We start from the raw sequence: 13,404 nt of genomic DNA, 5'->3' as shown, positions 1-13,404 counted from the left end.
GGGATCAGGTCTCTGGCAACACTCTAACACTTTGTGGAGGGCCAGGAGCATCCCCATCTTCTCATGCTGCATACAGCCAAGAACACCCCAGAAACAAGTGCACTGTTTGGTGTTTGGGAACAGTGCGGTCAGTGCAGGGAGCCCTGAGAGGAAAGTCAAGAAACCTACTGTTTCCCTTTCGGCCAGCAGCACCTTGGACGCCCGCTGACCCGCATGAACCCTGGACTACCAGCCCGCGTGCTGATCCTCCTGTACTGTGACACCAGGCTAGTCCCTTAAGCCCTTAAGCCCCGGTGTCATCTGTTCAAGGAGGCCAGTGGAATGACACTGCTTGGCAAACTGTCGGGGACTCCACTGAAAACTAAATACAGGGATCCAAGCTTGCTACTTGCTTTACAGGAACACCAGGAAGATTAAGGAGAACATATAAAACGCCTTAAGCTCTCTGTAAAGAAAGGTGTTACAGGGAACTAGTGCTCGTAATTTCTACAATTATTCTTCTTTCAGTTATATTTCCTTGCATTTTCAGATTCTTTATCCAAAATAACCCAGACTTTCAGAAGCAGAATATGTATTTCAAAAATAAAAACACAATCCCAATTAGAATAACAATTAAGTGAAGCTTGCTAGGAAATCAGAAAGTCAATATCCACCTTCCTTGGCTCCACCTCTCCTGCCTAAGCTGCGGGGTGAGTATGGGGGCCGAGATACAGCAGGCCGGAGAGGTTGTAGGTGGAGCCCAGGAGGGCTGCCAGCATTTCTCTCCATCTATCACAGAAGCTCCCTCCACAACACAACTTGTGAAGTATTTGTGGGCAAAATCTTCAAAAATGACAAAGTGACCCACACACCAGATGGCAGAGGACCTGAGCGGCATCTGGGAATGTTTTTCTTTTGCTTTTTTGACAATCCAGCTAAGAAAACCCACACTTCCCTTTGTCCCCCTGGATGGAGTACGGTTACACACAGCAACTCTGAGGAAAGCTGGGCTCGGTGGTAGAGAAACTGTCAAAGCCTGGCATAAACACTAGGTCAAGTCCAGTGAAAACAGAGAGGGCATATAGATTTGCATTGATGATTGCCAGCCAAATCCCTCTTTACAGACAGAAAGCAACCACCACTGACAGCTGTTACTAAGGCCACATCAAAATGACTCTAATTTTTGCTTCTGACTAAAACTCCTCAGGCCCTTCCCTCTTAGGAGTAAACAGTCATGAACTCTCTTCTCAGTGAACTTACTCTGAACAAGTCAAGTCCTCAGTCTCGCGAACTGTCATCATCAGTGTAAATATTCATCATCGTTCGCACCTACACGCGCTGCCTCCCACTTCTCTCCAACAGCCCAGCCCACAGAACTGATGGTAAATGAGCCACGAGACCACTGGATCTGCCACCACGGCTAAAGTACTAGAGGTTTTTAAGAGGAGGTGTGGGGAGGGAAAAAGGGAAAACATCTAAATTTCACATCCCTTTCACTGGCTCTGGAGCCATCAAGTGATTACTATTGTCCTGAAGCCATAAACCAGTCTATCCAGTCAAGTCAAATAAAAACATTCTCACTAAAAACAAACACAAATTGCTTCTAACCACATATTTGAAACATTTAATTCACAATTGCCTTTACCTACTCTATGGTGCAAAACAAAAAGTTAAAAAAAAAAAAAAAAACAATTCTAGGAAAGACAAAATGAAGAAAGCAAGAACCAAGGGCCAGCACCTGCACTATCCCGGCCTCACTGACGCTGGAACAGCACCTAAAAAGATGCATCTTATCCCTCAGTCCACTAATCCAACCCGGCTCAAACTAGTATCATTTAGAATACAAGGAATTTTGTCCAGCAAATAAAACAAATGCAACAAAAACAAGCACTATCCAGTAGGGACTAAGGGACATTGAGAAAGGAAATATCCCTTCATTTGAATGCTGCAAAGAAAGTCTTTTAACAGTATAAGCAAAACATTTGCCTTCATTTAAAATTTTGAGTTGTGAGCGATTTCCTGCATCTAAGAACCTCTTTTTGAACTACAAAGAGGCCACAAAACATCACATTTTCCCCTCCCAGCTTCCCCCTTCAAAAACCCACAAGATGGTGATTAACAAACAGCCCGTTGTCTTCAGGCATAGTTTTAGAGGCCACAAGGAAAAGATAAAAGTTAAATGGAAAAGCAAGTTGGTAAACAAATGAGAAATAGGTTACCCAGGGAGGAAGCAAATTCATCTTGATAAATAAGCAGCTCTCTTCGCCCCCATGCGTGGGAGACTCCAGGCGAAAGCGACCCTAGCCCTCTCACCCACTGAAAGCAGTCTAGATGGAGAAAGAGCTCAGGCCAAGCCTCTGGCCCCGACTCCAAGCAGAGATGCAGAGAATGCCCCCACACTCCAGGAGTCTGGTATAAGCCCAAAGTGCAGTGGCTCAAGGGCAAACCCAAGGACTAGCCCAGCCTTCCAGGAGTTCTCCATTCCAGAAATGTGCTGGGGCCTGATCTCCAAACAAAGGCAGACCCATCGCCCAACAAACACCCTTCCAGGTAAATTCATCTCAAATCCAGAATCCACTACCTAATAACTGTATCACCTTGTGCAGATCTGATTCTGTTTAATCATTCCTTGATGGGTCATAATCCCTTTCTTAGGATCTTTGTGAGAATTAAAGAATTCTGGCCATGTGCCCAGATCAGCTATAAGCACAAGCCAGATACGTAATGAACATTCAGGTCTACTGAAAGGAAATTCCAATTCCATTCAACAATCACTGCTTCAGGTGAAAAATCTTCAGATATTCTATAAAACCTCAGAAAGAAACTTAAGAACCCAACATGCAAGAAGAGAAAAGGGGGAAATCCACACAATCCAGAAAATGCTAATTATGCACATACCTTGACTGGTTAAATTTCCTCCTCCAGACCTCCTTCTCTTGAAGGTCCAGTGACATGTAAAATAACAGCTCCTGTGCCCTGCCCAAGGCACTGACACTCGGTTTCAACTGTCCAAATACTAGATCCTCTAAATTTGGGGGAAAAATTTACTTAAAATCTACATATATCTACACTTACAAAATAAAACTGAAGCTAGCCCTCATCCCATGGCAACCCACTCCAGAGTTCTTGCCTGGAGAATCCCGGGGACGGAGGAGCCTGGTGGGCTGCTGTCTATGGGGTCGCACAGAGTTGGACACGACTGAAGCAACTTAGCAGCAGCCCTCATCCCAAAATGTCCAATCAGAGAGGCAGGGGAAAAATTATCACCAATGACTTCCCTTTAGTTCATGTTAATTATAGAATACTACTGAAGGATTAAGTAATCATAAAATAGAAGAGATGGCTTTAAACCTTTAATGAAAAACAAAAACACAAGTCCCCTCCCCTCCATGCTCTCCTAATTATATCTTGAGCTTTTCGCACAATTACTGAAATTTCACTTGTAATCTCTCTTTGAGAATTTCTGGTCCGGCAGTGTCCGGCACTGTTTAGCCCCTCTAGATTATTATTTCCTAAGGTTTATACAGCAAAAGAAAGTTCTGGCAGCAAAATTTTCACTGGTTTATTAAGTTACTTTGCGCTAAAACATCCCACCTTCGATAATTCCCTTTCATTATTACACAAGAGTTCAATCACATTCATTCCTGAAAACCTGTCACTACATAAGAAGACAACAGCCATATTTTTTCCCACATGCTCAAACACCTACTCCTGCATCTACTCCTCCAATCCAAGCATATACAGTCTAAGACAAGACAAGTACAAGTAATTAGTAAAGCTTCACAAATAAAGTTTCCTTATGGGAAACCTGGTCTAAACAGAACTTTAAACAAAGTGTTTGCTTCCACTGCAAGCACTGTCCCCAGATAAATTTACTGCGCCCTAGAATCAAGTACACTCAAGGCTGGAATGCCAGGCCAGTCGTGTATTACTTCAACCTCAATAAATCTCTTTTTACTCTCCAAATCCTCGGGTGCTTTCTAAAATAGTTCACGAAAAAGCACCAACCTAATTAACAACAGCTTCCTCTGCAACTGTGGCCTTGATTTCACTTATTTACACATTAACTGCAGCCTCCTTTTGGCCAATCCAGTCTATTCTCTGTACCATGCCGAGCCTTTTATCTGCCCTGGACAGCATTTTCTCCAGCAGATGAAGTAGATGCCGATTGATTTGCTGTCGAGCATGGTAAATTAATAGCAACAAATTGCTGAGGGCCCGTCTCCCTGCTCCACCATGCTTCGGCAGTTTTGCTTTATTTGCTCCATGATGGGCAGCAGTCGGCCTCTTCAAGTCAATTTCTTCTTAACAACCTGCAATACTTTTCAATGGTGAAAATAGAGCTGTTCCTTGTAAGTCAGAAATCAATATCCTATTGCCCTTAGAAAATGCTAAACAAGCAGTATTGGCAATCCACTTGGTACTAGAGGGTATCAGATATAATGCAAATCTATACTGCTTCCCTCCTTGTAGTTATTACAATTTGCTAAAAGGTTCCTAATGTCATTTATCATCATTTACCATCGACCAGAGAGGCTATGATTATGATATCCTATCAGTTGGCAAGGCCCTTTCATTTCTATTCAATTAATATTTTAGCAGCACTCAAATGGTTGTGCCCAAGTCTTGTAATAAAATTTACATGGCTTATAGTGAAACAGGAGTTTGCTTGCTCTGATTGGAAAAAAATAATAACTATATATACACATATATGTGCAAACTAAACACGTATGGGTGCTCAGTTGCTCAGTTGTGGCTGACTCTGTGACCCTCATGGACATAGGCCACCAGGCTTCTCTGTCCATGGAATTTTCCACGCAAGAATACTGGAGTGAGTCACCATTTCCTTCTCCAAAACATGTATATGTTCATATATAAAGACAGAGACATGTACATACATATGCAGTACATTAGAATGTAAGTTCTAAGTGTTGCAGACTTCTAATATTTTCCAATTTCTAAAATTCAAATACTAAGCTAATTTTTTAAATGCAAGTAGATTGGCAGGTTGCAGACTATTAACTATGAGAAAATCATAGATGTTCTCGAAATGTAGTATGTTCATCTCCATTTACAGTTCCTACAGGTCGAATTTACATATCCATTGTTCCTAATCTACATCCAATATTCACTTTTTAAAGTGGTAACTGCCTGCTGTCAGATTAAATCAGGGCCTCTTCTTTAATCACAGCATTACAGGTGAAGGATGGCAACATGCAGCATTTAGCAATGTTATCAACTGAACACACCACCCCGTTCTGCCCACAGTCACTGACCCATTTAGAAGCCACTCTGTATGTATAAGGAACAATCAGCATGGGGGGTGGGGGGGGGACAAAAAAAGTAACAACTAAACCACTGGCCAGTACCTGTCCCATTCAAAACAAAAAACAAAAAGACCCAACTGAGGGAAATCCTTAGGGAATGAAGGCCAATGTTCTTTCATTCTTAAAAATCCCATTATGAAGAAATCACAATAAAACATGTGCCATTTCCAACCATGTCCCACTTATCATCTTCATTTTCATGCTAGAACTTAAAGACAGTGGCATAACATTAATTCACTTTACAGCCTAGAACACTCCACGCTAACTTTTTTGGGTTTTCTCCCAACTTCAGCTCTATTGATCCTACTAAAGATTACCAGAAATTAGATTCATATTTTATGCTCTAATTCCATGTCATGTCACTGAGTTCTCCTTTAAAAACAAAAAAAAATCAACTAATTCTACCAGACTAATGCTATTTACTCAGTTACCAAAATTTAAATTAATTATGTTCTCAAACATAATTGTTAAAAATTGGCAACATTATGCAGGCTTAATTAAGATTAAATCCAATTTACTAAATGTACTTTAATTGGTACTAATTACATTAGCTTTCATTTCAGAATGACAAATTCCCCATAGGTTTCACTTTACAGTCCTCTATCAGAATCAGCACAGGGTGACTGACGTCGAACATCATACAGAAAGGGGAGGGACCATAAATACTGGACCCCCCACCCTGCCTGTCACTGCTCTGCGCTTTTATCCTTTTATCAATTTGCTAAGTCACAGAGTCATGACTCCATCACAGACATCATTTTCTGTTCCAGTGAAAAATTTCTCTAAAAATAAATACTCTGTGGCTGGCAGCAGGCAAGAACAGGAGCATTAACCAAAAAACACACAAAGGTTTCAAATATCAGGGCCACCAATTACTAGGGTACTTCCAAGGACTCCAGGGACTCCTACTCTTGAACCCTTCAGAGACACAAATCTAATAAGTGAATAAGCCTAACCCGATCTTGAGAACTAGGCCCAATTATGCCGCAGGGCAACTTCCCTGCCTTATTGCTGCTTTCCATTACGAGGGTATCCAGTGAGTGCATCTGGAAGAGAGGCCAAGAGGAACCAAGGCTGTCTGCCTAGGAAAACAAATAAAGACAGATATGCCTCTGTGCTTAAGGGGGGAAAGAAAGAAAATATAATAAGTAGGTGGTTTGCAGGGCTGTCTGTATTTCATAATGTGATAAACTGCCCTCAGGATTCTTGATATGATTGAATTTAAAAGCAAGAGAAAAAAAGGGAAAATGTACTCCATTCTCAGTTTTAAATGGGTGGCATTTGAGGCCAGCTGGACAAGAAGATGACAGAATTACAGAAGTATAAAATGTGTAAAATTAAGGGATCTTATAGAGCACCTCCTGCCCCCTAAAAGAAATACATACACCCAAATACAAGCTCTGTGCCTCTCAGAATTGTAAACAGTATAAAGAGATCTGGAAACTAAGTGGTAATAAGATACAGGAGGAGAAATAAAAGGATATTAATCACCTGGTCCAGTCTTTAAAAAGACAGTAATTAGTACTGGGTGGTGGATGAGGACCAAAAAAAAAAAGGGGGGGCAAGGTGGGGGACGGACATGTACAAGATCCAGATCTAAAGTGACATCATGTATTGAGCACAATTAACAAACAGTATCTTTCATGTGAATTATTTATGTAAGGTAGAGCTAAGGGGCTTCAAGCTAACCCAAGCATAAGTTTGATGGATTTTGTTTAAGCAGGAGATATTTACATGACTTATCTGAACAGACATGGCAAGGATGCCAAAATAATAAAAAATTTTAACATGAGACAAACTATACTATAATGCTAATACTGACATAACCAATAGCACATGAAGTTAAAAAAAAAGTATCTGAAATAACCAATGTGACGACGTTTTTTTTTCCCCAACTTTGTTTTCAAATTGTTAGACAAATTGTTAGACAAATTTTATTGTCTAACAGTCATCTTTTAAAGATGTGAGTATGTTTTGAGTATGTAGTAATTAACCATATTGAAAAAAGAATCCATACATAGAAGAGTTTAACAGTATGTGATCATTTTACATTTTTTAACTTTAGAAGGTAATGAAATCCATGAATATAAGAGAGGAAAAGCATTAAGTTTTCCCTCATCTTTTTCCAGCAGGTAAACACATACACACCTATTCCCAAATGGCTGATGAGACAGATCTGAAGCACTTTATCACTTAAAACAAATGTCTCTTATTATTATTATTGCCAAACAGTATTTATACATATATGCTATTTTTCTTTCTAGGAAACTTAAACCAAGCCATTTTATTCAGTCTCTTGCAAAAAAAGTGTGGTTCAGTCATACCTCTCAACACTTTCGGACTAATCATTTTTTTTCTTTCCTCTTTCTGTTTTTTTGGCTGAACTGTTAGATTTCAAGACCCAGTGTTGAACCTTATTACATCCTCCTATCAGGCTCATGTAGTCTGTGCAAATTTTGGAAGGAACAGTTACAGTTCCTGGTAAGACCAACTAAGTTGCCTCTGGGGGCCAGTACAAGGAATTTACATCAGTTTCTTTTGTAGTGCCACAGATTTCATTTTGATCCTCTCAGCTCACCCTCTATCCATTCTTTCATACCAACCCAAGGAAAGCTCCAGACAATTTACAATTTTACATTTTAATATTTTCCAAGAAAAGCTTTCATTAGGCAAGTCTGCAGTGTTCAAAATAAATTAATTCTTTCAAAAGAAAAACATTTTAAAATTTTAGCACCTGCTTTGGAAAGTGTACAAAGTTTAATATGCATTCAAACACTTTAAATTACATTGTTAAAGGATTAAAATGAAGGTAATATGCTAAACAGATGAGGAACCACACCTGAATAAAGAGCATTCTCTCCAGTACATGGACTTTTAAAATACAGGTGGCCACAAAAACGTGCAGAATCAAACTGCAAAACATACAACTTCCTTTCCAAAGTGCACAGTTACTGTCATTTAAAACACTTATAAAGAAATAATAGCTTACCTGCTTGTGCATTTCTATATTCAACCCATAGGACATCTCATAATACTGTCAAAGAAGGAAAAGCAATTAATTTTGAGCCTTTCATCAAACAAGCTTCCTAGTTTGTTCAAAATGTCCCCAAGCAAACATAAAAGCCTCACCTAAACCAAAATATCCATCCTTCCAATGATGGTACATCAGGAAGAACACTCTATGAGTATCTTCAGCTTAATAAACTAAAAGCCACCTTAAGACACAGAATCTAAGAGAATAACTCACAAAAGTAAGAAAATCAAGCTCAAACATAGCATTCTTAACACCTCCAAGGATCTTTGTACATCACAAGCGGATGACTCACAAAGGTCTGATGAAAATGTGGTACTCTATGGACTCTAATTCCTAGGCACAGCAGGCAAGTTCATAACAAAAACAACACGCCTCATACAAATGCTGAGGCTTTGACATGAACTATTTGAAACGGTGATGCTATTTCAGAGTTTCTCATTTTAAGGACACTACTCATGTTCATACATTCATACAAAGGAAAAAGGCTTGATAGGAAATGAATGAGTTACTCTAGAGCCTTTATGAACAAGAGTAAAAATATACTTGGTAATACTTCTGAAAAAGCTGATCTGATTGTTTTAAACATGTAGTATAACTGGCATTAAAGAAATTCTGGGAGAACGAATCGGTTATACAGGAGACTACAACAATCCACAGTGCAACAGTATGGAAACTGAAAACACACAAAACACGCAAATACACATACATTAGGAATATACAATGTAAAGGAAGAACAGGGAAGAAAAATCTGAAAAGATGTCTAGTGTCTTTTCTTATTCACCATTGTTTAAAAGAAATAAAACACATTTAAAACTTTAACAGTTTACTGAAAAATTCTCTGGTTAAAAGCTGTTTGAAGCAAGAGCAATAAAACAACAAAGAAAACCACTAACACAAAAACATTTTGCCTATGAATCCCAACGAAATGTAAATGAGGTTTTTGTTTTTTTTTCAATCTGTAAAAGCAAAGCACAGAAAATTATACCCTGTGCAACTAAACTTTTTGAAAATTCAAATCAAAGCTGGTTGTCAGAGGCAAGTTATAACATCCTCGAATTACAGGTTGCTAATGGTCGCATTCCCACAACTTCAACTGCACTGGCACAGCGACTATCCTCTAATCCTGCAGCCTCCAGCAATCTGAACATATTTCTAGCTTTTGGTACCCCAAACTAATAGGTACTCTGAATCTGCGACACAGTTTTCTTACCATCACATAATGCCGCTGCATCTCTGTCTTCTCACTGGCGAGTTTCTCACATTCCAGTTTCAGGCTGTTCAAGAAATAAGGAAATCTAAGTACAACCCAGATCTTGACTTACATCCTTCAAATACACATTCCCTCCTCTAAATCATCACCTATAAAACACCGTATCAACTATCTTAAGTACCACCCTCATTACGGAAAAACAGGCAGGAGAGAAAAGGGTGAGTGGAACCAGTCCCGGCTTGTCCTTTCAACAAGGATCAAATGTGGGGGGTTTTGCTTAAGAAAAAAACCCTCTAGCCAATTAACTCCAGAATCTCATTCAGAAACGAATATTCACTAAATTCACTAAACACAACATGAACGAGGAAATAAACATCAATAATGCCTACATCTCCAAGCAATAGTAAGTCCCCTAAAAATGTCACAAGGGAGTTTTTTCCTTAATGTTCCACGAAAAGATTAATGAAAACACGAATCAAGCATGTCTTATGAATGATGTCTTATTTTTTCCCTCCAAAACACAGAGACAAGTTGAATACCACCACCCAGGGGCAAGGCGTGGATCAGGTTCAGTGGCTTGTTTTGGTTCTGTAATGTATGAAATAAGCAGTACAAGCCATTAAAAATCCAGCGAAAGAAAAATATTTCAAAGGCACTCTAAGATCTAATGATTGTCTCTTCAGACGAAAACATTTTTTCAGCATAAAAGTAATGAAATCGCCTCCTTGGCGACTTCCTAAGGCTCTGAGCTCTCGGTTTCAGTGGAATGGCAGAAAGAAATAAGGAATCAAGCCCGGAATAATAGGACCAAGAAAGTCAAAACGCCCCAGAACGTTCCCAACCATCCATTCGCCTGGCCCCAATAAATCAATATTGAAAGTTTGGCCTCAGCGTTTTCCAAGTGTCCCCAGTTTCGATTGTTCGGCCTTTTTTTTTAATTTACGGGAAAAGGACGAAACGCTTAATTTCTTTACACCTGCCTAAGAAAAAGAGGCCTTGACTTGCCCTTTCTGCCCACAAGGAAACATGGTAATACCTTTGTGGTGGCGGAAAACAAAACGGGGGGTGGGGGGTGGGGGCCGGTGTATGTTGAGGGAAGACAAGAGCTAAGCAAACAGAAGGATCAGCTAAAGTCAATATCTTTACCTGTGGTACTGAGCCTGTAAAAACTGAAACTCTTCCTTAATCCGATCACAGGACTCGGAAATTGTAAATTTAAAGGGTTGAGCAGGCTGATGCGGTGCCTAAAGAACAACAATAAAATATTTAATTAGCCCACAGCAGAAGCGAGGCAGAGAGATGGAGAAAACACCACGCGGCACTGGCGGGAGGGTGGGGGGTGTCATCGCAGGCAAAGAACGAGGAAAACTCTCCTCCCGCCCCCTCCCCTGGCCGCACAGCCGGGCCGAGGCTGGCCCCGGGCCCCCGCGTTCTGACGCCCGCCCGGGAGCCTGCGGGCTCGAGACCCCGCTCCCTTCCCACGTCAACGGCGGGGGCCCCGGGGCCGGCGCGCCGCGCCCACAGCCTCCCCACCCGGAATCGAAACTGGCCCGTCGGGGGGACGCGCGCCATGGCGTCGGGCCGCGGTCAGGTCGGGGAAGGGGGCACGCGGCAGCCACTCTCCCGTCGGTCCGTCGGCGGGCTAGCTGATCCCCGGGGCCCGCGGCGCGAAGGGCCGGCGCCCCGCACTCCCGAGCCGCCGCCGGACACGCCGCGCCGCCGCGGAGGGCGCCCTCCCCGCCCCGGCGCGGAGTCGCGCCTCCTCCATCACTCGCCACCCCTCCTCCAGGAGTCGCGGCGCGGGGACGGCGAACAGCTCCGCGCGGCTTCCAGGAGCTTCAAAGACAACAATAAGAAAATGGCTACAACTCAATTGCTTCTCCGCAACCCCTCTCCGAAAGTGCCCCCGCGCCCGGGGAGAAGAGAGGCGGGGGGTGGAGGGCGACTCTCGAGCTGCGTGCGGGGTTTGGGCCGCCCTCCACGCCCCTCAGGCCAAAGACACAACTCAGCGCGCAGGGGGCGACGCGGGGAATCCCCCGGCGCCCGGCAAGCCCGCGCCCCCACCGCCCGCACTCACCGGGTGTCTGGTCTGCGGGTACATCTTGCTCAGGTCGCGAATCATCCAAACCGATTTAGTTGGCTGCGCTGGGCAGAGGCGCGCGGCTCATTGGCTTTAATGGCCCCGAGGAGGAGGCAGCGGCGGCGGAGGCGGCCGGCCGGGTCCGAGAGGCGGCCCGGACGGTCCTGGCCCCCGCTGGGTCTCGCGTGACGCGGGCGGCAAGAACGCGCGGCGGCGGCGCCTGGCTGCGGGCGGCCGAACCGCTCCGCATTCCCCGCGGGCGTCACTGGCCCGCCGCGGGCATTGTCCGGCGCGCGTCTCCCGCGGCAACGCTCCGACGTTCGCTCCGCTGAGGCGCGCCCGCCGAGCCCGGTGCCGCGGCCGCGCCGCTCACCCCAGACGGGAAAGTGCGAGCTCCGCGCCCCAGCGCCCGCCGGCAGCGCCGCCCGTTCGCTCGCTGGCTCGCTCGGCGTCCCACTCCAAACTTTTTTTTATTTGTCTTTTAATTGGTTGTTATTCCTCCGAATGAATGATCTCTCTCTTCTTTCCTAAAAGCAAACACAAACTCCTTTGGTTCGGAAGAGGTCTCGGCGGTGCTTTTGGTTTCTCTGGAGATTTTTTTCACCTCACAGCAACGATCTTTTAAAAGGCACCTTTTAGCTTCTTTTACCACATCTCATTTCCTTATTTTTCTTCCTTCCTGTTTTCTTGTCTTTTTTTTAACCCCAAATTGAAGGGGATTATAAAAATAAAAGAGTGAAACGCTTGCGGCTTTTTTTTTTTTAATTCTCTCTCCTTTCAAACTCTGCGAACAGCACCTCAAAATAATATACAAGTGTGTGAGAGGGGGAAGAAAGCAGCCAACAGCTGAAACACCCGCTCAGAACAGCTCTAACAACACGCTCTGTGTAGGTGACTTCTTTGACCAAATTTAGCAGCCGCTAATCATTAACATTCTGATACATATTCACAACCGTCCTCGGAGGGACCGCGGAGCATCCCGGGAGATGTAGTCCGCCTCTAGCGACGGTAGCTGAAGATTCAGCCAAATTGACTACAATCACCGGCCGGCCACGCGACCACTTTGGGGGGCTCTCCAAGCGTCCCTCCCACCCCCGGCGCGGTAGGCGTCTCCAACAACCAATCAGAGATGGCTGAACATTAATCGCCGTTCTGTGTTACTGCCCATCATTTCACTGCTGACAAATGGCGAACTAGAGGGGAGGAGCCGGCCGGGCTGGAACCCACGTGGGGCCCGGGCGTCGTCCGTGGCTCGGACCAATGAATGCAACGAAATGGGGTGAGCGGAGGCGGGGCGGAGATGGCACACCTAAGGCGGAGCTTCGCCTTGGCTGACGTTCCTTAGCGCGAGCGTTCGAACCGGGGAAACATTTGTTCGGCTGTCAATCAAAGTAACGTGGGCCTCGGAGCAGCGGTGGCGGCTGCTGCTGCTGCCCTGGCTGCATCTTCAGAACTGGATGTTGGTGGCGGTGGTGGCGGCAAAATAAAGAGGGTACAGGGGGCGGTAAGACTGGAAGTTAGTCAGAAGATCTCCTTCCGAGTCTCATCTTCCTTCCCTCCCCCCACCAACCCAAACATCCACGGCCCCTTGCTCCGGGCCGCGCCAGGAATGCGGACTAATTAGGGTCCAATGTCTCCTTAAAGAGACAAGCTCGGCCTTGTGTAACGCTCCGAAACCCCTGTTGAGACAAGAGAGGGAGGATCACGCCGATCCCACTTCGTTCGGTTCACATCAATTTTACGCACCGCTGGAGCCGGCATAATTTTCCGTGTG

General features: G+C 44.1%; 1 protein-coding gene across 12 annotated transcripts in view; it reads right to left on the bottom strand.

Annotated features, from left to right (window-relative positions):
• Window positions 1–12,532, bottom strand: part of TLE4 (TLE family member 4, transcriptional corepressor) — a 154,866-nt gene extending 142,334 nt beyond the window's left edge. For 6 of the 12 annotated variants that reach the window (XM_024995558.2, XM_024995562.2, XM_024995563.2 and 3 more), the window contains exons 1-4: window positions 11,628–12,532; window positions 10,697–10,794; window positions 9,551–9,614; window positions 8,296–8,340 (exon numbers count right to left, since the gene is read on the bottom strand). In XM_024995558.2, coding sequence (XP_024851326.1) covers window positions 8,296–8,340; window positions 9,551–9,614; window positions 10,697–10,794; window positions 11,628–11,672 — 252 coding nt within the window. In that variant the 5' untranslated portion in view covers window positions 11,673–12,532. 12 annotated transcript variants of the gene reach the window in all.
• Between the last annotated feature and the right edge of the window lie 872 nt (window positions 12,533–13,404).

Source organism: Bos taurus, chromosome 8, assembly GCF_002263795.3.
Source record: "Bos taurus isolate L1 Dominette 01449 registration number 42190680 breed Hereford chromosome 8, ARS-UCD2.0, whole genome shotgun sequence".
Lineage (NCBI taxonomy): Eukaryota > Metazoa > Chordata > Mammalia > Artiodactyla > Bovidae > Bos > Bos taurus.
The sequence above is the reverse complement of the archived record's forward strand: the minus strand, read 5'-3'. Positions and strand labels throughout refer to the sequence as shown.